General features: G+C 36.1%; 1 protein-coding gene across 2 annotated transcripts in view; it reads left to right on the forward strand.

Moving 5' to 3' along the window:
* Positions 1-23,892, forward strand: part of LOC126299293 (ras-like GTP-binding protein Rho1) — a 56,578-nt gene that overhangs the window by 17,041 nt on the left and 15,645 nt on the right. The window contains exon 2 of one of the 2 annotated variants that reach the window (XM_049991087.1): positions 13,165-13,307. The exons of the other annotated variant lie outside the window; for it this stretch is intronic. Coding sequence (XP_049847044.1) covers positions 13,244-13,307 — 64 coding nt within the window. The 5' untranslated portion in view covers positions 13,165-13,243. The remainder of the gene's footprint in view (positions 1-13,164; positions 13,308-23,892) is intronic. 2 annotated transcript variants of the gene reach the window in all.

A 23,892-nucleotide genomic window follows, 5' to 3' on the forward strand; every position in this document is an offset into this window, starting at 1 on the left:
AGATTGCTTGAAGATACAGACGGGGAACAGTTTTACCTCTGGAATATCTAGCACAAAGGAATGCCATTAACATTAAACCATACACTACTGCTGCACGTCATCAAGAAATGTGATGCTGCAGTTTCCTGTTATCAGCCTTTTGCAGTACAAACCTGTAGAGGCCTTGTTGGTTAATGTTAAAGGGCTAGACCAGTCTCCCTCCAATTACTGAAAAGGCCGATGCCACATTTTGGCAACTTGTCCTCTCCACAGATAACCCTCTGCTGAACAGCTGTCTATATACCCTGTTGCAGTAAGGTCCACGATTCGCAAGAGGAGCTTCTTGTGTGGCAAGGTCTGTGATTCACGGAAGGAGTTTGTTTTATGGAAGTGTGTGTGTGTGTGTGTGTGTGTGTGTGTGTGTGTGTGTGTGTGTGTGTGTTTACAGTCAGGTGTTTAACTTCAGTGAACTCGCAGAATTGTTGTGTAAGGTTCGTTGCGAGTGAAAATTCAAAGCAGTTGAAGGCTTGTAAGGAGTGTGCTTTTTCATTTTCAACAGTTGAGAAATGGGTGACTAGATCCAACATTGCTACATTGCAGTTAAAGGGACACATGATATAAACCTAAAAACTGCTACTGCAGGAGGAGTGCTGACTGTCTCGAGCAGATTTGCATTTTTTGTCTGACAGGTCGTGCAATTTTTGTGAGATATACTGAAGCTGCAGTGTTCTTCTTTGGAATGCTAGTGTAAAAGGGATAGAGAATCGACTAAGTGGCAACATCTGTGCAATTCACACATTAATATACTTACTTATATAAGCCGACTCCCATTGTTTCCTTTGTCTTCACATGCATTTCATAAATTCACTTAAAAACTTGGGTACAAAAACTCTGTACAAAATGTAAACATATTTTTCATGCCTATTTTTCTCGAAACACATGCGGATTTTGAGATATACTATGTAGAATTAAATCAGCAGTTGTAAACATAACCTCTATGTTTCAGGAACATGTTATAACATGTGGTGGTGTGCCATAAGCTTAACTGTTCTTTTCAGAAACATTGGCTACAGTATTCTCATTCAGAACTAATGATTCCCAAATTGTGTTACACAAGCCATACAATACCAAGTGCTCGAGGAAAAAAAAAATGATTGCTCAGTCAGCTCATAAAAAAATTGATATTTGATGGGTGACTTCTCAAGATTAGTAGACTCTGACTTGGTTATCATTTAGTAACAGCAGCTGTTTTTGTTTCAGGCCACAAGTGGTTTCTTGCATTTACAAGCTTCTACTGTTTCAAAGTTATATATTTCAACTTTGAGATTCAGTGGGAAGTTACGAAAAAAAATTTACAAATTACTCATAATTTCCTTAATATGTACAAATCTGGACTGATGGAATAAAGCGTATCAATGCCTTCATTTAAACACACACAACCACATGAAATTAAAGGTATGAATGTTTCTTTGGAGAAACAATCATCAGCAGAAAGTTTCAGCAGGCTAGCAGCCAGCATCTGCAAGCCTGTGCAGGTTCACAGGCAAGCCTGTATAAGTATATGTATTGTCTTCCACCTTCCACTGTCTGTTCACTCACACTGTTAGCAATGAGCTCTTGAAGTTTAACAATGGATCCTATGTTCTATTGGTGCTCTTATTAATGAAGTTTGCCATAAGTGTGTGTCAAATGTTTTGTAGAGACAGCCACTTTAAGTGAAGAAAGCAGTGAAGAAAAAAGTGTTGTTTTTACTTAAAAGTTGCCTCAGAGGTTAACTCAACCTACAAGTACCATGGAATTAAATACTTAAAGAAATTCCATCACCTTTCTGGCTAGTCTTGCTTGGACCCTTTTAAGAAACCTTAGCAGCCTATAACAAAGGTCTGAGTGAAATAATATTTGATTATTATTCAAAAAATAAAATCCCTTTTATCACTTTAATACCAGGAAAGTCATGGTTTCCAACATGTTATCCAAAGATATTGGTCATTGACAAAGAAAGGGATAGTGATAGTTCAGATAAAGAATTTTTGTGACTCATCAGAAACCATAAAGAAGTGGATGTGGCTTGTGAAATCGTAGGTGTGTTGGCTGCTAGTAAAATTAGAAAACTTGAGTGAAGGAAAAGACCTTTTCCATTGAACGCAAAAATTCAGAAAGTGGCAATTACTGTCAAAAAGGATTGGAAGTTTCATGTAAAAAGAAAAGTTGGACTAGACCATACGGAAGTTCTAAACATTCTGTGACCAAATATGATGATTTCATAGGAAAACTAAAAACTAAATGCCGTATTTCAAACAAAGAGGATAAAGTTAATATTGTCAGTTTACTACTAAATTCTTGGAATCTAGCAAAACATAGTGATGAATTTTACATGTCAGAATGTTTGGTTAACAAGTCAGTCAGTAAAAGAACAGGGAATTTCATCTGCATTACAAAAGAAAGACGAATCTTGACTTTGTAGATGAAAACCCGATTGAAAAGATTATTAGAGTTTATGAAGAACCAGCTGTTTGATGCTTGGAAAAAGATAGGTTTCTGTGAAAGTGAATGGTACTAAGGTTCAGAGATAGAAAATATTAATATTGTGTAATTTAAATGAATTATTCACTGAATTTAAAGAACAAAATCCTAACATTAAAATTGGAAGTTCGAAATTTTGCAAGTTGAAACCGAAATGTTGTATTGTTGGAGAGGCATCTGGCACATAAAATGTTTGCATTTGTTTGTATCACCAGAATATAAAGTTGATGATAGATGGGCTCAATCTTAAGAGTTGACTATACATTTTGGAAGTTCTGGTTTGCAATAAGGACAGTTATAATTGTGTGATCATGGGAAAATGTTAAGACTATCCAGGCAAACAAGTTTTACTTGACATGTTTGAAGAATTGGAAGATAATGACTTGATGCCTGACAATATAGAATACAAACAGAGTGACAAGACAGAATGGAGATGGTGACAATTACAAAACCATGAGAAGAGTTTTTTGAAATGTTGGTAACTGACTTGAAAACCTGAAAATGCATCTTTTATTGCTCAAGCTCAGGTTAAATTTCTGAAAGACAAAAAGGAAACCATGACAGTTGAGAACTGCTAATTTCTTACAGACTTTCCTGACAACTATTCCTTTGTTGTTAAAGCTGAAAAGCAAGGGCACCACTGGGTAAACACAGGCTGAAGTTCACCCATTTGTATACTATTATAAAATAGTCAGTTTTTGTGTCCTGTGACTACCTGGAACACAGCACTACACACTTTTCAACTGCAATTCACAAACTACATAAAACAGCACCACCCTTCTGTAAAAGAAACTGATCTACATTCTCAGATGGTGTTGCAAGCCAATATAAAAAAACAAAAAAATATTAACATCTATCACAAAGACCATGGACTTCATGCAGAGTGGCCCTTTTTTGCATGCTGCCATGGGAAGAATGCATGTGATGGCATCAAGGGGACAACAGGATGAGCTGTCACAGAAGCTAGTCTGCAGTAGACATATGGGAACCAGATCTTGACACCTCAAAAATCTTTATATTCTGTAAAGAACAGGTAAGAGGGATTACATGTGTTTTTGTAAAATATGTGGATATACAAGAACTCTGTGCAATGTCTTGTAGGAAACATCACTTGTAAGAAGAGTAAAGGCACCCAAGCTTTTCATTGTTTTATACCTCAGACACACAACTTTCTCAAGTGTAAGTTCACACTAACCTCCCCTGAAAGTGAACTTCACCAATGTGGAAAACTTGCATCACTGACACTTCCAAATAAGGCCATAGTGGCTTGTGTTTATGGCAAATAGTGGTGAACTGCTGAAGTTGATAATATTGATCGTCAAAGAAAAAGATGTGTAGGTTACATTTTACCACCCACCAGGACCAAGAACCTCATTTAAAAAACCTAATTTTAGGAGATATCCCATGACTTCAGTCACTGAAGTGTAGAATTTACTGCTATATTAATGACATCATCGGTAATTGGGAAGAAGCCTTGGGTTTCGAGGTCGTGTCTGCACCACAAGCATTGTACATCAAATGCCTCACTGTTGAACCATTGCGAACACAGACAATAAGACAATGCATTGTTAACTGCAGGAAATGATTAGTGGAAGCATATTATTACTGCTTCAAGTTAGTGCTGTAGTGCAAGACTAATTTTACTTACTTCCCTTTTCAGTGACATCCTCACTGTGGACAATGCCATGTTGGTATATGCAGTCAGCAGCATTTGTTGTTTAATGTAGTTGGGAAAAACTTGGGCAATGTCTCTGAATATGGAGAGTTTCAGATGGAAGATATTTCCATAGCAGGCATAAGTTACAAAAATAGAACTGGAATATATGTAGTTCACAAATTACCCCTTCTCCGGATGACCTTCTCTCATAATAGGTGACTTCAAGGATTTTTGTAAATGCTCAATGTATTGTGTGTGGACAGGTGGATCATTATATGAAACAAATTCTATTCAGTGGTTGATAAGATCATAATACCTTCTTTTCAATAATTGTGATAAGATTTCCACCCATGACTCTCGTACCAGGTGAAATAAAATGCTTTATCAAGGGCATTACAGTGACCTTACTCTGAGAGTACACATGTAGGTTAAAGCACTTTTCCAGTTCTCTCTCTGTGCCACCAAAGACCCAGATGTGTTAGATTTTATTTTTCAGGAGACGTCCTTTGCCATAATGAGGAGTCACGAGGTGTGCTTTGTCAGTTTGTGATTTTTGTCGTGGCAATTGATGTGGACACTTGCATATGAGACATTGACATAACACCCTTCAAACAGAATGAGTGAGAGCCACACACAGTCTTGATAGACACTTTACTTTCGGAAGCAGTGCCTTCTGATGTATAGCTCCTCATCCAGCAGGAAACGGTAACACTGTTTCTCATTGCTCAGTTTTGACGTGTCAGACCAAGTATTCCTCTCAATTGATGTCCATTTCTTACATTTAGTGTAATACAGTTTGAAAGGGAACGCAATGTCACAGGTTTTCTTGTAAAGTTTAACACGACCATCCATGATATGGACACAATTTCTTAGTTCTGCATTTGGCAACAAAGCTATACCCCCAACAAAATTCTAAGAATTTTCCCACTAGGTTAGGTAAGGTTAACTACATATTAGAAGGAATTAATTTCTGCGACGAAAGAGTACCTTTGCGTGATATGAAAACAGATTAAGTCATTACTCTTAATACTACTGCATGATACTCCCTTGGCAAAGCAGAAAACTGCATCCAAATTTGCTACTTCGGCAGTGAGGCACTGGATATGTCGCTCATATTGTATACGCAGCTTTGATATCCAAGACTCTTCGAAATTACTGCAATGTCTTAATAAAAAAGATACCAATTTCATTTAGAACAGCATATGAGAACGAATTTACTTTGTGTGGAAGACACTTAGTTTCCATTGAGTAAGTGAGTAGGAAAATAATGAAAATTTAAATTACTGTGAAAGAACTAAGAGATTGAATTATGGTATGTCAATTAGTTCACACTGATTTACCTTTTGCTATGCATTTGAACACATTCCTTCTAAAACCTGAATTGCAGAGAGCTGTTGATGGACAGTCAGGTTATGTCAACTGAACCAAATGTAAGGAGCAGATTTAAATGTAGGATTCTGAACCTGATTGATTGTAATCATAATTTAATTTTATCAAAAAGCTACCCAAGTTAAAAGCACACTTTGAAAAATGTATGATAGAGCACAGAATAGAAAACGATGTGGAAGAAAAAAGTGCTGCCCTGAAAGAAAGTACTGCTAGACTGCAGCCGATTAGAAAATATAAATACATCAGCAAAGTAAATGTTTGGGTAATGTAAGTGGGAAACAAAATAATTGATAACAGGTGATAAGATTCAAATATAAAAGGAAGAAAACATGTAAAATATAAAAACAATACTCATTTCAGGAATAACATAAACAAAGATGCAAGGAAGAGTGGGGGAGGAACTTTCACAAAACAATCTTGATAAGTAAAAACAAAAATTAATGAAAAGAAGGCACTTTCAGATAACTTGTTCAGAAAGTGTAGGAGTAGGTGTAGGGACTTTAGAAATGAAGATGGAATTATTTTCCGACATAAAGGTATTGGAATAATGACAAACTATGGATCACGACAAAGTGTGTTACATCATTGTGGACGAATTTACAACGCACTAATACTATTAAACAACAAATATCATCTAGGATTGATAAAGTACAGGAAGATTTTGGATCCCACTATAAATAAGATAAACAGTGAATTTTGTAAGTCAGTATCTGTTATCAACAAAAAACCTTAGTGGGTTTTTATAAATGAACAGCAGTTATAGTAGACCTGGTAAAGAAGATTGTTAAACACACACAGGGCTTGACATACATAAGGAAATAACAAAAATATGAAACAACAATAATCACGCCTAATATGGTGTAGGAAATTTGTTGGTATTTGAAACAGTATCCTACCATCTCAGAATGGATAAATATAGGTGCTGTACAGATTTCGAGGGAATCTTATCCCATTCTCCCTGTAAAATAGTGGCAAGTTCAGGTGGTGGTGGATAGTGATCATGCGAATTTCTCTCCAAAGTAGACTACAAATGCTCAGTAATGAGGTCTGATGACAGTGGTGGCCAGGGGAGATGCAACAGTTCATCCACATGCACACGAAACCAGTCATTGATGACACGAGCTTTGAGTATAGGGGACCCCAGTACACAGCATCACTGCTGTGGAAGAAACATTGACCCACGTAATGGACCTGATCAGCCAAAATGGTCACATAAACCTTGGCAGTAATACAAACTTGGAGAGTATTCATGGAGCTCATGGAATACTAAGCTGTGGCTGCCCAAATCAGCGAACCCACATCGTGTTTCACTCTTGGAACATAAACTTGGCTGGAAGTTGGAAACAGTGTGAACACTCATCTGAGCAAATGACTGTTTTCCATTGCCACACAGTCCAGGTTTTATGGGTGCAGCAGCACATTTTCCTGTTAAGAGCATACGCATTAGTGATGAGTGGTTCCCTTACTTTTCCTACAATCCTCTTTAATACCTGTTTGTCACAATCACTCAGCCCACAGTTTCGTCCTTGTTGTATGCAGTATAAATCTGTGATACGATGCCTCTTGAAACATCAAACACTTCGGCTATGTTTGCTACAGAAGCACCCACCATAGGAGCCTCAACAATTTGTCCTAGTTCAAATTCACTTAGCTCCAAATTAATGCATTGACAACTGCACAAAAGTGTTCTAACTATGATATTGAGGATAGTGCACAAGTGCCATTCATGTTCTAATAAAGCAGTGCAACTTGCAGGCTTGGTTAGCATCTGGATCTATGGTCAAGCATTCATTTCTTGTGATTTTCCCATGTTTTTATCCAACCACTGTAAATATTGTACTTTATATTGAGCATACTGTCCTGGGGATCTAAAATGAAAAGACGCAAGGGAAAAAATTTTGAAGGTGTATGCTGTAAAGTCATAGTTAGATATGGAAGAAGCAGATGGAAAAGAGGAGCAGTTATTGTACTACGTTTTGAAAAATGGTAAATAATCCTGGCACCACCACCACCACCGTCATATAGAGCTGTTAAGTTAAAACCAGCTGCTGGACGTAGCTGTATGAAAACAAGAAGAATTACAGCATTTGAGAGAAACAGTGCTGAAATAATTTTCCTCTGTATACACTTTGAATATATATATATATAATAGAGAGAGAGAGAGAGAGAGAGAGAGAGAGAGAGAGAGAGAAAATAGGATGGTAATAACAGCCCAAATGAGAGTTAAGCTTTTTATCACCTGTCTTGTAGAATGTGAACATACTGACATGTTCTCTAGAATAAGGTTCTTAATCAAGAATAGCAAAAATGTGCTCCCCTAGGATGTAAAGCACCTGATGGTAGGAGTGAGAGAGAGATCGTAAACAAAACCACCAAGCAAAAATAGTGCTCAACAAGCAGAGAAAATGGTTCATCTCGAATATTAGGATTAACAAGATGAATATAATGAAGGCATATGTTTAGAGTTTGCTATTTGCCATTGGAGCACTGGAATAAAAGTGCTCAAAATTGTAGTACTGTAGGTGGATGCTAAAAAGAAATGGATTACCTAATGTTGTGGGTTTGAGTGTAACATATTGAAGATCTACAGAGAGTAGGTACTATGCAGAAAACAATAGTGGAAGCAACAAATTAGGAAAATAGCAAGATAGTGTCATGTGTAGTACATACAGTGTCTGATGGGTTATTACCAGCTAAAGGATGACTGCAGACATGAAAAAATTGTATTGCAATCCAGTTGAAAGGTTGACCACAGGGTTGGTTATAGTGATTATTCCTTTTTTACTGCTACATACGCCCGCATCTCGTGGTCGTGTGGTAGCGTTCTCGCTTCCCATGCCCGGGTTCGATTCCTGGCGGGGTCAGGATTTTCTGTGCCTCGTGATGGCTGGGTGTTGTGTGCTGTCCTTAGGTTAGTTAGGTTTAAGTAGTTCTAAGTTCTAGGGACTGATGACCATAGATGTTAAGTCCCATAGTGCTCAGAGCCATTTGAACTGTTACATACTAAGACTTGGCTAAAGAGGTGTGTGTGTGTGTGTGTGTGTGTGTGTGTGTGTGTGTGTGTGTGTGTGTGTGTGGTTTTTTAAAAATTGCATTTTAGTTAATTTTAGAACCAGTTGACTGGGCTGGATTATAAATGGCGTCTGGCAGCTGATATTGAGGCAATATGCATATTAAATCTCGCATTTATTTTCCTACAGATGCTGACTGCTACATAAAAACTACACTTGAGCTTGTTGTATATACTTACAAAACTGTGTTCTGGATGTATCTAGATTATGTCAAACTGTTAAGTTTCGTGATTGTTAACATCTTGGAGTGTCCCTCTTACTGCATAATGCATGTCTTATAACAATCAGTTGATATGTTTTCATGTCTTCGTTTTTGGAGAAAATGAGTGTACAGTGCAAAACAGTTACGATCAATCCATAAATAATGGCTGTAACTTAGTTACCAAATGCCTGAACTTAAGATACTGTGGACTAAATGGAACAAATTTTTGATATCGCAGAATGATCAGTTTATGTGGCACAAAAAATATATTTGTGTAGACACTGTTAAGGGTAATGATTATTGTATTTATGATAAGGACAGTCTTAGGGATTTCTGCTGTTCTGAAACTGTAATTTTTTTCCCTCACACTAACTGGTTTTAGTAGTGTTGCAAAAATTAAAACAAAAGCCCAGAATGATACTAATTAACAAACATTTCACATTTACTTTATTATGTAAGATAGAATAACTGTAGCTTTTTCAGTTATGAGGCTGACCAGAAAAACTGTTTCATTGCTTTGTTTTATTCTTTGTCATCACCCAAAATGTATAGCAAGATTTCACATTTGGAACCATTACATATGATGATAAAGAGTAACACAAAACATTCTATTTAGGCACCCCCCCCCCCCCCCCCCCCCCACTACTCTAGTTTTGTTCCAGTGAACTTCACAATTTTTCCGAGAAGATATCATTTGTTCTTTCTAATATTGTTGGAATCTTGCAGTAACAGGCAGTACCTACATTAAGTCCCTCAATTTTGGTGTTTTCTTATTGGTCATTGAAGAAATGCGTACTCAGTGTAACAACGTAAAATTACATTTCTTATTTGAAATCCTGTATCCTATGCAACTCGGTTTATATATTTGCCACTTTGATTAGTTTTGTATGTATATTTGTTCACATAAAACATGATCAAAAGCTTTTTCTACGTATATCACATGCATTAGCATGTTATTCAGTTGTATAGGTTATCCTGTGAAGTAATCGTCTACATAAAGGACAATTTTACTTCCACAGTATTCAAAAAGGCATTTTCAGTTTTGCCCTCATTCATAAGTCCTAGAGGCAGTGGTGGTCTTCTGTGTGCATTATCACTCAGCAGGTGGCAAGTTGACCTCAGTATTTTCTAGCATGAGTTGCACTCACTGCTTGGATCTTTCCTGTGTTTTACTGGGGGATAGTTGGGAGTGTAGCTTGTGGCCAGATGCAGAACAAAGAAATTGTCAGTGTCATGGATAGACATGTTAAACTTTACAAGAAAACCTGTGACATTGTGTTCCCCTTAGAGAATATTCAAAGGAATTAATTTCTGCCACAAAAGAGTAATTTTTCTAGATATGAAGACAGTTTCATTACTCTTTATACTACTATGTGATATTACCTTTGCAAAGTAGAAAACAGCATCCAAATATTTTACTTCGGCAGTGAGGCACTACATATGTCGCTCATATTGTATACACAGCTTTGATATCAAAGACTTTTCCAAATTACTGTATTGTAGTAATAGAGAAGATACCAATTTCATTTAGAACACCATATGAGAACTAATTTACTTCATGTGGAAGACACTTAGGTTCCATTGAGTAAGTGATAGGAAAATGATGAAAATTTAAATTACTGTGAAAGAACTGAGACTGAATTTTGGTATGTCAGTTAATTCACACTGATTACCTTTTGCTATGCATTTGAACACATTCCTTCTAAAACATGTATGGAGGAGAGCTGTGGATGGACAAAGTATCAGGTTATATCAACTGAACCAAATGTAAAGAGCAGATTTAAATGTAGGAGTCTGAACCTGATTGATTGTAATCATAATGTAATTTTATCAGAAAGCTACTTAAGTTAAAAACACTTTGAAAAAATGTATGATAGAGCACAGAATAGAAAACGATGTGGAAGAAGAAAGTACTGCTAGCCTGCAGCTGATTAGAAAATATAGATATATCAGCAAAGTTAATATTTACTCATTATTTCTTGGTGGTTCTCAAAGGTGGCTTCCTTCTGATATTTAAAAGGTTGGGGGTGGGAAGGGGACTACTGCATGCACAGAATCTCCTTATTTACTTTGTTTTTTGGCTCTTAATTAACTTCTTACTCTTCTCAGTAGTACTTCTTGTTGTGTTCATGGTCAAACATCTCTGAGATAATCGTGTCATTTTAAAAAGTCAGAGCCATTTGAGTTCTGATTATTTGGCTATTTCAACAAGCCTGTCCACCTGAATTATATCTCCGATTTTTATTTTCATATTTGTTTCTTCTTGTCTTCATACCATATTTATCAAGAATCTTGTGTAACCTAATTAGAGTTGATTTGCTCTTACCAATTTTTGTCATGTGTAATAGAAACATATAATTTCGTACTGCATTCATATTTATGTGGTACTTTCTTGTCACACAATAGTAGAATTTGGTAGCTAATGTTCTCTTATTTTAACCTCTTAATTAGACATTCCATGGTGTGTCCCATGCAAAGTACCTGAAATGTCCCATGGTCTCCAGAATCTGCTGTTAATACAGCTGCATTCAATTAGCTCTCTTCAGTTCACTAAAATTAGTTTAATTTGTTGGTTTTAGATTACTGTTGATGTCACTTGTATCAGCACCATTCATTGTTCCGCCACTCTTTGTTAAATAAGTTTATTGTAAAGTTCCATTTCTCATACTTGGTGGCACTTGTCTTTCATAGACACTCAAGACTGTAAGGTTTATGGTGGTCTGTGGAAGTAAAATTAAAATCTCATAAATATTTTTATTTATCTTTGTACAAAGTGGCAAGCAACAACTACAGTGAGTAGTACTTTCTTCTGTGAAACTGTCATTCTTCTTGCAGCTCTTATTCTTGTAGAGCTTTCAGTTGAAGAACATTACCCTGATTTTATAATTTCCTATTCCTGTGCATGTTTCAGCCTTTCCCAATGTTTTCCACCTTCACATTTTTCGTTTCCTTAATTTCCTTCTTTTCCTCTGGAATTGCTTTAATGTGCTCACACCATAATATTGTTTCAACTATGTTAGTAGCAATTCTTGTTGAGTATTAATCAAATTTAAACTATTATTTCCTGCTCACCTCTGCAGTTAGTTCATTGCTGTTTTCATTCTGAAATCTGTATTGAAATAGTATCACAAAGGAGACTTACTTTCTTTAGCCTGTACTGCTTCTCACTCACTGTTACGGATAATATTGTAGTTCTTCTACAAACAATGGCCACAATTTCTTTGCCTTTTAATTTGTTAATTTGCTGTCTTCTTATAATTTGTGTTGTCTTCATACCATGTACTTTTCTTTTCTGTTCCATGTCCATATCATTGTTTACTCCTTTCATTGCATCCGGTGTTATCATTAATGATGTTAGTGAATTTTCATCTTTACTGCTAATTCTCACACATCCCATTTACATTCTCAACATGAGTTGGTTGGAACATATTTCCATCATTCCTTCATTCCTTCATTTTTTGCCTGTTTTTAGTCTCTTGTAGAAGAATTTGAGTATGAATGTTGACTGTACATTACTGAAGTATTAATCAATGTAAGATTTTTTGATACACTAAGTGTTAAGAATTGTTTTTGTGACTATAATACAGAGATCATCAGTACGACAAACAGGTTTGAAAATGCTAACAATTATGCACAAATTTCTTTGGAAGATCTTTAAACGTATCAAATTACTTGGGTTTTGATCAATCTGAGGTGGTTGATCTTCTGGTTTCTCTTTCGGAATATTGACGTTTTCCAGGCAAATGGTTCCACAGGCCAATAATTTATGAACGCTATGGAAGAAGACAGAAGAAGTAGGTTTGTGCTCAACAATTTTAAGTAAAATGACAAGGTAGTTTTTTACAGTTTCTAATGTTCAAGGTTTGCTCCTCAGTCCAAGCAGTTTTCTCACAAATAGTGGAAGAATTTTATTTATTTTTTACAAAAATTACATCAGTCTATACAGATGCAAAGTCTGTGGCAAAATTCTTTTGTTCTTCCACTGTATTTTCCTTGGTGATACTGGTTTTGGATGAAATTTGGTTCATAGCTGTAACCATACAGTCTTTAGAGACCACATCTTTTTCATATACACACTACCAATAACTTCCTTTTCTCTTTTTAATGGCGTTTATGTAGATTTTGTGGAATACTTGCCACAAAGTAAATGTACATGAGCGCATACTAAGTAAAGTTTGTGATGATTATGTATTATTGACAATTCATAAGAGTTTGGTTTCTGAGGTTAGTACAGCCCTTTTATATTTTTGTTAAAACACGTCATGCATAATATATTTGTTTTGGTTTGTTTGTGTGCGTGTGAGACTAACTTTATAGCTCTGATCGGAATACATACATTCCAGGAGCTACATAGATGTTTTCAGTTGACTGAAAGCTGGAATTGAGCCCAAAGTTACAAATCCATCTCAGTGGCATTTCCTTATGGACCGGTTTACCCGGCTTATTTTTGGAAATTGTCAATTTTCAACAACATCATCATCTTCAGGTAAGAACTTTCCGAGACCTCAGTGACTGTTTGCATTTTGTATGTTAATGGAAGTATTTAGCATGTTATCGTTTCCACGAGGAATGAAAGTAGACTGCACTTACCTGTGGACTTCCCACTTTAGTTCTTTCCCTTACCCTCTCCTTAGTCTTGTCAACAGTTAATACTGTGGCCATTAGCACTTTCTTGCAGTTAAATGCTTCATTGAGGTTGTTAAATTTTAATGTATCTGAAGTTCTGTGTAGCTCTGGTTTAAACACATCCATGTTATCAGAGGTACTTAAAAAGATACATAACTCATTTCACAAAAAAAGGCAAGTAAAAGATCAGCTGGATTGTAGCTTTGCACTCTTTAGCTCTTTATTATAGCATCGGTACCTTACTGTCTTTGTCTTGCAATTCCTCAACTCTTTCATTACACTGCTTGTGATTGTAAAACCTCACACTTCTTTTTAAGTGTGGTCCTGGAATAATAATGTAGTTTTCAAGCTCCCATATGTCTGGAAATAGTAACCCCAGCACAAAGCTTGCTGTTGTTAAGGACAAGTTATAAGTACTAGTGTTACACCTGAAAGTGATCAATGTGCTGACTTATTGTTTGCATCACTGTGTAATTCCTTCTTGTGGGTAATATTCAATGTGACACTTAGAATGGCTTTTGTGGACTTGCTTTCTGTTTCTCTGTACACATTAAGTTAGCTTAAAAGAAAACTAGCTAAAAAGTGAGCATGTAAGCAGAATTAAACAGTGCTGTATGTGTTTGAAGCATGCTTAAAGTATAGAATGTTATGGGAAAGAACTAAGTTGTCATTTTTGTTCTATTGCACTAGCTCCTATAGCAGCCAAGAAATATGATATGTTATGTAGACTAATTTGTTGTCACTAATGTTTGACATTAATATAAAGTTCTGTTCAGCAGTTGATATGACAATGTGCGAAGAAAATTCTTGCTATAATTCAAAAATACATCTCTGTGGATGTAGGAATAATCACTACTTACAGTAGACTTGTTAACTGATTAGTTTTAAAAGCTGACATGTCTATAGTAAAAACAATCATTTTCAAAACCCAAGTTGGGAAAATAAATTGGATGAGAAATTGTTACACTGGAAAGATTGGGATTCATTTACGAAAGCATGAATATTGCCTTTTTCATTTAAGCACTCAACTTTTCAGTATACTCACCCACTTAAATACTACACAAGTATTTCAGATGAAGAACACATCTCATAAAATGGGCCATTCTTAAGTTACATTAACCTTTACAATAAAGGCGTGCGTGTGTGCGCGCACGCGCGCGCGCAGACTAAGGATAAGAAGGGTGTCCTATGTCTGACTTTGGTGTTTCTCACACTGGATGTGCATCTTGTCACGAGGAAGTTAGTAGGCCTACACAGGAATGTGAAAACTTCGCTGCAGTATGGATTTCTAAAATGTAGAATCAGCTATGTCTTGTGGGTGAAGAGAGGGTGTTAGGAGGAAAGGAAAAGTATAGGTTGTATGTTTGGCATGTAACTCCATGGGCAGTTTAACTTTCACTCTTTACATACACTACCGTCAGTGAAAATTGTAATACTGTGAAGGATATGTTTGAGTGAACTAAAGTTTGTACGACAAACTATATATTTGAGAATACGCAAATTATAGAGAACTGTGCATGATTTGACTTGGAGAGTTGCGTGTGGTTTGAAGCCTTTAAACATACATACATGGAGTTAGTGTGTCTGAATATGTTCATAGAGAATCTTTCACACAATTTGTAAATGCCCACAAAACAGCAGCAATGGTTGCTTTAGGACTATGACAAGTTGCTAACAGACCACATCCCAGATATTTTTATTGAGTGATGTAGCAGATGAACAACCAATTCAAACAAGAATTGGTGCCTGTCTCCTGTTAGAATATTGAATGTGGAGTTATCTAAGGAGCACTATATCAGGTCCAAACATCACCATGTCGATGTGGTTCCTGATTAGGTCACCTTTAGTATGTAGTGGCCAATAATGCATGTTATATCCAATGAGTGTCCAGTCCATGTCACCTTCCATTTTTCCACTTAGCTGTTCTACAATGCAGCTCCAGATTGTGGTTACCACAGTGGCATCAAACACATACAGGTTTGGACAGAGACATCTAAACACTGTGAGCTATGCATTTTGAACATAAATGCATATGCTAGCCATGCCTGCAGATTGCGCTGTTATATTTGACCATGAATGATGCTTGTACAATATCCTCAGTACATTGCAAGTGTCAGTCATGGTCAGAACAGTGCTCCATGCAGTTGATAGCGAAACCTGAACAGTGGAGCAATGGAAGAAAGTCACTTGGTGAGATGAGTATTGTTGCACATTGTTTCCAACTTCGGGCCGAGTTTACTTCTCAAGTGAAGATTTGGGTAGCCACATCATGGTATTCCATGGTCCCCATGTTTACTCTGAAAGGTTACATTACGTGCAAGGGTTGTACAACCATTTTAGCTGATAAGGTCCATCCCAGGGTGTCTCTCTTCTCCAATGGTGATCCTGTGTTCCAAGACATCAGGGTCCCTGTTAACACAGCTCACATTGTTTGAGTGGTTTTGTGAGCATGAGGATAAATTATAGCCTCACTCCTGACCACCAGTCGCCAGACCTCAATATTATTGAGCCTTTGTGGTCTACTTTGGAGAGAAGGGGGTGGGGCCACTATTTACCTCCCTCATTGTTACCTGAACTTCCACAATTTTGCAGGAAGAATGGTGTATGATTGCTTTGAAAACCATACAGCACCTGTATTTATCCATTTCAAAACAATTTCAAGTTGGTTTGAATCTCTCTAGGTTTCCTAGATTGAATTAGACCAGAAAATGTTTTTTTGGTGTTTCAACATTTTTATTCCTTCTCTGTAAATGATGATCAGTGCAGAATGGGCTGAAGTGGGGCTTTGTGGAAAACACTGCTGTTTATCACTTAGTACAGTGATGGTGGTAACATGCCCATTGCATTCTGTGGTTTTCCAGGCCAATGGAAGATGATACAGTGGGCATGTGAACCACTAGTTCCAGTGTTAACATAAAACTGTAGATGAAGCTGTAGGTTCTGTAACGTCCATACAATGTTGTGATTGGATAGTCTTGTCCAGTAATCTAGCATTGGTTCCATCCTGTACAAGCTGAAATATTGCAATATGACAGTTTTTCTTGAAACTTGCCAATGTGCCCTATTCAACCTCACATTAGTATTAATGCTCACTGGCTGTTGTCTTCCCACTTCCTCTTTGTTTGAAATCTCTCTTTTTGTGACTGTAAAGGTCAGTGTTATGCCATTGCTCTGCAGTCTTAATCACGTGCAGACAAGCTGTTTGACTTAAAATACATTCAGACCATTATTCCAGGGTGTTGCAATTTTCACAAATGTTAGTGCAAGGTCATTCCACGTCAAATCGTGCAGTTCATGTCTGCCATCATCTCAGATTTTCATGAAACTTTGCATGTTTGCTTATACTTATAACATAAAAACCAGTGCAAAATGTTTTTGCTCTCGGGCTATTTTTTCTTTTTTATCGAATTTTAAATGTAATGATACTTTGATAACTGGGCTCTGCACGAATTTCAATGCAAAATGGTACTTACCTACACAAGTGCCGATAACTCAGGTGTTTATGAAGCTTTTGATTTGGAATTTTTTTCATAAGTAAAGAGAAGCACATACTTAACTGACATGTAATTATTTAAGCAGTAAAGTTACAAAGAACAACACAAAAAAATTTAATGTGTCACTTTCCAATTTCCGGAAAAAGGGACACGCACACGCACACATATATGCTTCTCACATTTCTCCAACCTGTTGGGAACTTAAAATCATTGGTCTTAAGTAATACCCAAGATAGTACACATTGTAATATAATAAAATTATTAATGCGTTTTTACAAATGGATACACAAATAAATCTGAAAAATCACAGTACTTCAGGTTGTGATGAAAACAAAATTATGAGTACCTTACACCAGCTTCTCCAGATTTTCACAAAACTTTTTCTACAGAAGAAGAAGAAGAAGAAGAAGAAGAAAGTGTCTTATTTTGGACACATCACTGTCAAATTTCGCCATATGTCACAGAAGGGCTGTATCTTTATTAGGAAAAAAATTAACTATTCTTGACTTGTGGGAGTATAGAAAATCAACTTAAGCTGCTGTGGTCCAAACAATGATTTTTTTAAAGTGTGTAAAACTTTCTGACAGCTGATACAAGATTCATTTTTATTGAAACTCTGATATTATTTAAAAGCAAAATAGTAGTTTTGATAAATATTGGATGTTCATTTAACATATCACATCATTGTTCAGAAGATCATTCAGATCAAACTATGTAAACTGACAACCTGTAGTACTGCTGCCTCATGAAACTACGCAGCCAAAATGTATAAATTTAATTGAAACAAGTTAACTTTATTTATGATGTCAAATTGGCATCATGTACATGTTCAGCAGTGATGATCCCTGAAACTATCAATGAAACTGCGTAAGAACATTTGTTTTTAAACCACTGTGACAAATTATTCTGTTAACTTCGTAAATTTTTCATTAAAGTAGTACATTCTGCCTAATGGTGCTGATTCAGGTACACCAACAGCACATAAAATGTTTTCCAAACGCACAAAACAAGAGTCTTCATTCTCAGGCTAAAGGAGTGACACTATTGGTCCAGGTGGGTGGAGAAAAGGTAGTTAAACATCGCCTCCATCACTGCCTTTTTGACAAATGCAAAGTACCATCTGTTGTTATATACAGCTGCTACAAAAGAATTTTGTTAGGAATGAATGCATGTTTATTGTGGGGGCATTTTCATCAAGGAAGGCTTTTCAGTAGTAGTCACTCTTCTCTTGTCTAAAGAATCACAAGAAAGTGATTTGTAGTGGTGAAAATTTCAGGTTCCAGGTACTGTACGGGCTGTCGAAAATCTCTCCTTGAGGTTGTTGCTTAGGAAATCTACATTGACTGTCTCTAAGAAGTGGGGAAAAAAAGCCAATATTAACTTTGCAGTAATCGTATACACCAGATGCAGTTATTTGTGCATCATCCGCTAGATGAAGACTATTCATTATACATTTTATAGGTCCTCCCAAACCATGGTACACAGATTTACCACGGCTAATAGCAAAAAAAAAAGGAATGATCAGCATCAATAGAAAAATTATTTTTGTGCTCACACAAGTTTTTAAAGCTTTTCTGTTCTTGTATTGAGCAGCACATCAGCGAAACAGTGTGCTTCCTTCACTTGTGGGTAATGCTTTGCCAGCCAAGTAACCATTTCTTCCTGGACAGCATTTAACAAATCCTACATCATGTTTCATATCATCACTTATAAAGCGGTGGTTAACTATTACCAATTTACTTTCTCTATTTACTGCATGAACACCCATGGGATGGATTGTAAAGCTAGCTGCTTCTTGTCCAGTGATAACTCTGAATTTCATTCTGAAGTACAGAACTGTAGTTATTAGTGAAGTCCATTAGCAGAAGTGGTTTTTCGGGTGTTCGATTTTCATACAATATTTTCAACAATTTTTTACAGACACTTAGATATAATGAGTGTGGTTTAAGTGCCTGTAATTTTATTACCAACAGTTGCAGACTTCTTTACCAGTTCTGCCTGATCTGGCGGAACGCAATTTTTTCATCAGCCTGTTTGTAAGCTAATTTCTCTTTTAATAATTCTGATAGTTCGCCATCATTGGGACAATCATCACAGTGATTAAGCATGCAGTTGTAGTTTTCAGAGCCACATACATGAAATTTTGTAAGTCCTTTGTATATTTCTTCATTGTTCCACATCCAAAAGCAGTTTACATTTTGGTGGAAACACACACACACACACACACACACACACACACACACACACACACACACACACACACACTAAATGATTGTTGGCAGCCCTAGATAAAACACATTTCATTTTTAAAGACCAATGTTAATGTTTGGATTCTGCCGTTTAAAGCAAGAGTACATTTCTCGTAAGTTGCAAAGAATGAGTTTTTTTTTCCCCCACATACGCGTTCTTCTGTATTGTCTTTTGTTCCTGGTAACATTTGAGTATATTCATCATTTTGGTAGAAATTGGTGACAATCTTTAAGATTTAATCAGCAATAACTTCCCCCTTTTTGGTTTAGGAACTGATAAAATACCCATTTCTGTTTTCAGTTTTTTGCTTGTCAAACCACATACTCACTAACATTGGATTCTGACTTTGTTTCTTACACTACTTTCTCTTTCATTAACAATATCATGGTATCAAAATCTTTGGCTTTCTTAACAATTTCATAATCAAATTTTTCTTCTCTACTCCCAGAATCTTCAATACTGCAATCTAATGCCTGGCCCACTTTTCTTTCCAAAACACGCTTAACTTTTATAACTTCTTTTTGCCATATGAAGCCTCGCTGCGATTTCGAATGGAGTGAAGTTTTAAGGGGGGAGCACCCCAAATCGTGTAAAGATTAATTTGCATCCTCAATGCTTTGACTTATTAGTACTGATTTGTGAAATATCACTTCTGGGACATCTCCATCACTTCCATTTGTATCACTGATGTCAGTTTTCCGTTCACAAATCTTACAGCATGTGCGCAGTTTTTGGCCTGGTTTTATATACTGTAGTATATTCCTTTAGTACTTAATGTTTTAGATAAAGACAAGCAAATTGACCTCAAAGATTTTTAACTGTTTGTCTGTGTTCTTTTTGACAGGCTCACAAGTTCTTTGATTTTCATAAACTTTTAAGTAATAGTATCTGTGATGTCCACATATCATAGCACTTTCTTGATCTTGTGGACAGCTAATCACAGCAATATCAAATCTCATTGGTCTTCACTCGGCTCTTCCATTTTTTGTATAGTTTTTATTAAGGCATAGGTTGTCAAATGACATGGTGTTTCAGTAATTTTCCAACAGTGCATTAATTCACATTTTCCACTGCTATTAACTGAGCACCAATTGACTTAAAACATACTTTATACAGCTGGAATGATAGTCACGTCACAAACAGGTATGGCCTATCTCACAGAAAGACAAAGCAACTGAGGCCAAATAAACTAATTGTTGTTCTCAATAATGAATTTTAGCAGTTGTTGCATTGTTTCCATGCCTATAAAGGTTTCAGACAAGCGACTGCAGTCTAAGAACACTTTATCACTGTGAGCAGGTGATGGGCCGAACAGACAAATCGTGTATATCATAGTCTTTACAAAATTACTGAATTAGTCAAATGGAAGGAAATAAATTTTCACACATAAGATTAACTTGCCTGCCTAAAATGAGTTGTGCTTAAATATGCCAAATTTATACCCTTGCATCTGAGGCAGTGAGACAGTAAGTGGATGAATTACTTAAAATGACCCTTTTCCGTCCCAGCAAAAAGTATTTTGATTTCACATGTAAGTGTCAATTAGCAGAAGACCCATTAAAATTTTTATTTTATTAGAAAGCTTACAATCTAGGCTATTATTTAAGACCAAAATGAGGTTCCCAGCAGGGTGGACAAATGTGATATAAGCATTTTTCCACACCCTCGCAATTTTTCTGAAATCGAAAATCAATGTATATTAATATTTTTAAAAGTTTTCTTTGCATCTTGATTGCTTCAGTAACTGGATATTTGTTAAGTATGTCCTTTATTTAACTTCTGAAAAAAATCTTCATGAACACCTGCGTTATGGGCATATATGTAGACAAGTACCATTTTGCATTGACATTCTTGCAGAGCCGAGATATCAGAATATCACTACATTCAAAATTTGATATAAAATAAAGTTGTAGGTTGAGACTAAAAAGATTTTGCAGAACTTCCTGTGTTATAGGTATTAGCAAATGTGCAAAGGTTTGTGAAAATCTGAGATAGAGGGTTAAAATTCATTGAATTATTGTGTGTTTTGATGGGAGAGGGTTAAAATTCATTGAATTATTGTGTGTTTTGATGTGGAATGACCCAGCAGTAATCTTAAAACTGCATATTGCACCAAGTAGCATTTTTGGTTTGTGTAGCCTGGGAAATTCAGTGACATGGTGTTTAGTAAGTATATGTAAAAGATCTCATTTCTCTGGAAAGAATTGACTTATGCATGATTTGTTGAATTGTCACAATTTTTAATCTCTTAGATGTCGTGGTGCACTATGTTGAGCTGAAGATTTTACAATTTTATATCAATATGAGGCCATTGAAAATAGTTGTAAGAGTACCTCATTTTTTGCACAGTTATCTTAATGCTTTCTGAATTTGCATGAAAGTAATCCACTATGAAAAACTTTGAGAATTAACTGTATTACTCCAACCATGGAATGCCTATTTCATTTTATACTGCTGCTTTTTCAACCAAGCCATTACATTATTAAGCTAGTAGAAAGGGAGTAAAATAAAGATATCTGTCAGTTAGTTGTTACCCTAAAAGAAAAACACCATTATGATCAGACCACATTGCCATCAGTTGCGTATAACAAGTAAGATTATGCTTTTATGTCAAAATTTAGTAAAAGGATAAAATATGTAATCATATACCAAAATCTGCTCTACAATGGTATGTATAACAAATTTCTTAATAACTGTACCTTCAAATCAGTATAGTGAAAAGATGAAAGTAGCTACAGAAGGATATTTGAAGGGATATGAGCCGTAAGAGTAGTTCACAACTTTTAAAAGAGAATATTGGTCAACAGGTTTTAACAGTGTATATTACTTAAACTGCTAACAGTAGTCATTCTGTGCCAAGTGATCTTGAGGTCCCTGCGTGACCATTGTGGATCCTGATAAAATTTTGTATGCATATTTGCAAATTATCCTAAAAAATAAAAAAGAGCATTTTAATAGTATAATTCGAAGCAAAATTGGCCAGAAAAGTAGACCCTTTAAAAACGAGATTTTAGCTTTTTGTATGTCTGGAAGTAATTGTGGGATAAACCTGAAATTTAGTGTTTAATAACTTACCAATACAATGTCATTCCCTACTGCTTCCCAGTAATTTACAAATTGAGGGCAAAGTTGATGGTTCTGTAAAAATGCCATAAATGGCTATTTGTAGCACTCGTTTACAATACTCTTTTAAACGGTTTTCATTGAAAAGACTATGTTCTAAACCACCTAAATAACTATATGTGGTCTGATACTCCAATTAAATCTGATATATTTTATGTTCTACAATTTTTTTCTACTACTCTCTGGGGCAGGTAATATCAAAAGTTCTGATGCCTAGGAAGTGAGATAGTCAGAACAACTCACTCCAAAAAGGGATGTAAGTTGGCATGACTCATTGTGACATATTTGAGCCTGTTTGCCATAATAACAGAATCAAACTGGTTATAAACTTCAATATTTAACTGTGCATTGCCAAGGCACTAGACCATCATGGTAGCAAAATTGTTGCGTAACAGCTGCAACACACATCATATAAATTGCCTTAAAGTTTTACACCATTGTCTGCCTGACATTTTTTGGAAAGGGTTCATGTTGTAGAGAATCTGGAGTATTGTGCTATGCTATTGATGTACTATTTTTAATTCCGGTTTAAAGTGTAACATATATTGTGTCCATATACTTCGCAGTTTGTGAGGAACATTAGTGTACTGGTGGAAAAATTGTGTAAATGTGTTGCTGTTGCCCACGATGGTTTATCCACTGCTTGTTTCATTTAATGTGAGGAAAAACTAGCATCACCATCGTCTTAAGGGCCCGCATGTGATAGCTGTGCAAGAGCAGCCACGAGTAGATTTCCTTACCACAGGTTCCCAAACCTGATGATACATTGGTTACGGACCAAAGCTAGTAATTAATTTGCTATAAAATGACGTGTGTGTGTGTGTGTGTGTGTGTGTGTGTGTGTATATTTTCTCATGTCATTTTATAGCAAATTAATTACAACCTATAAGAAATTCAAATGATGTCACGGAGCATGTTGCAATAGCTGCAAAATGTGCTGTTCTGGAACAGAGTACTTGTCACTTCTCGATAGGCAGTAAAATGAATTTACTGGGCCATGTGAGTGCATAAATTTTATTAAAGCGTCCTTCCACTCAACAGAAATATTGCCGATATCTCCAATCCTCCTCCACTTTTACATAAATACATGCAGCATATTGTCGTGGCTGGAGGTGTGACATGTTTTTCTGCCTTGTGAGCCCATTAACGGCATTAAATTTGTTTGCTTTCATTAGTGAAGAAGAAATTGAACAAAGGGAAATACTACAAAAAGAGAGGGTTTAAGATGAGCATACTCCAGCAGGAACTAGAAAAACCATCAGTTTTTTGCCAACTGATGAAGCAGTAATTCAGATAGGTGGAGTTTCAAATGTCACCTTTTCTGACTAAAATTAGTGACACTAATCAAATAGATATATTAACATTGCATCACCAGTCAGGACAGTATGCTGCACACATATATGAAAAATAGTTATGGATTGGAAATATCAGCGGACTTCCACTGAGTAGGATGCTTTAATAAGTGTTACGTGTGGGTTCTGGGTCAGTACATTGTTGCAGTTATTCCCGCACCCTCAATGACATAATTGGCCCAGTAGTATTGCTTCCCTCGTGACGTCGTATAACAAATTTATGAAT

The sequence above is a fragment of the Schistocerca gregaria genome, chromosome X (assembly GCF_023897955.1).
Source record: "Schistocerca gregaria isolate iqSchGreg1 chromosome X, iqSchGreg1.2, whole genome shotgun sequence".
Lineage (NCBI taxonomy): Eukaryota > Metazoa > Arthropoda > Insecta > Orthoptera > Acrididae > Schistocerca > Schistocerca gregaria.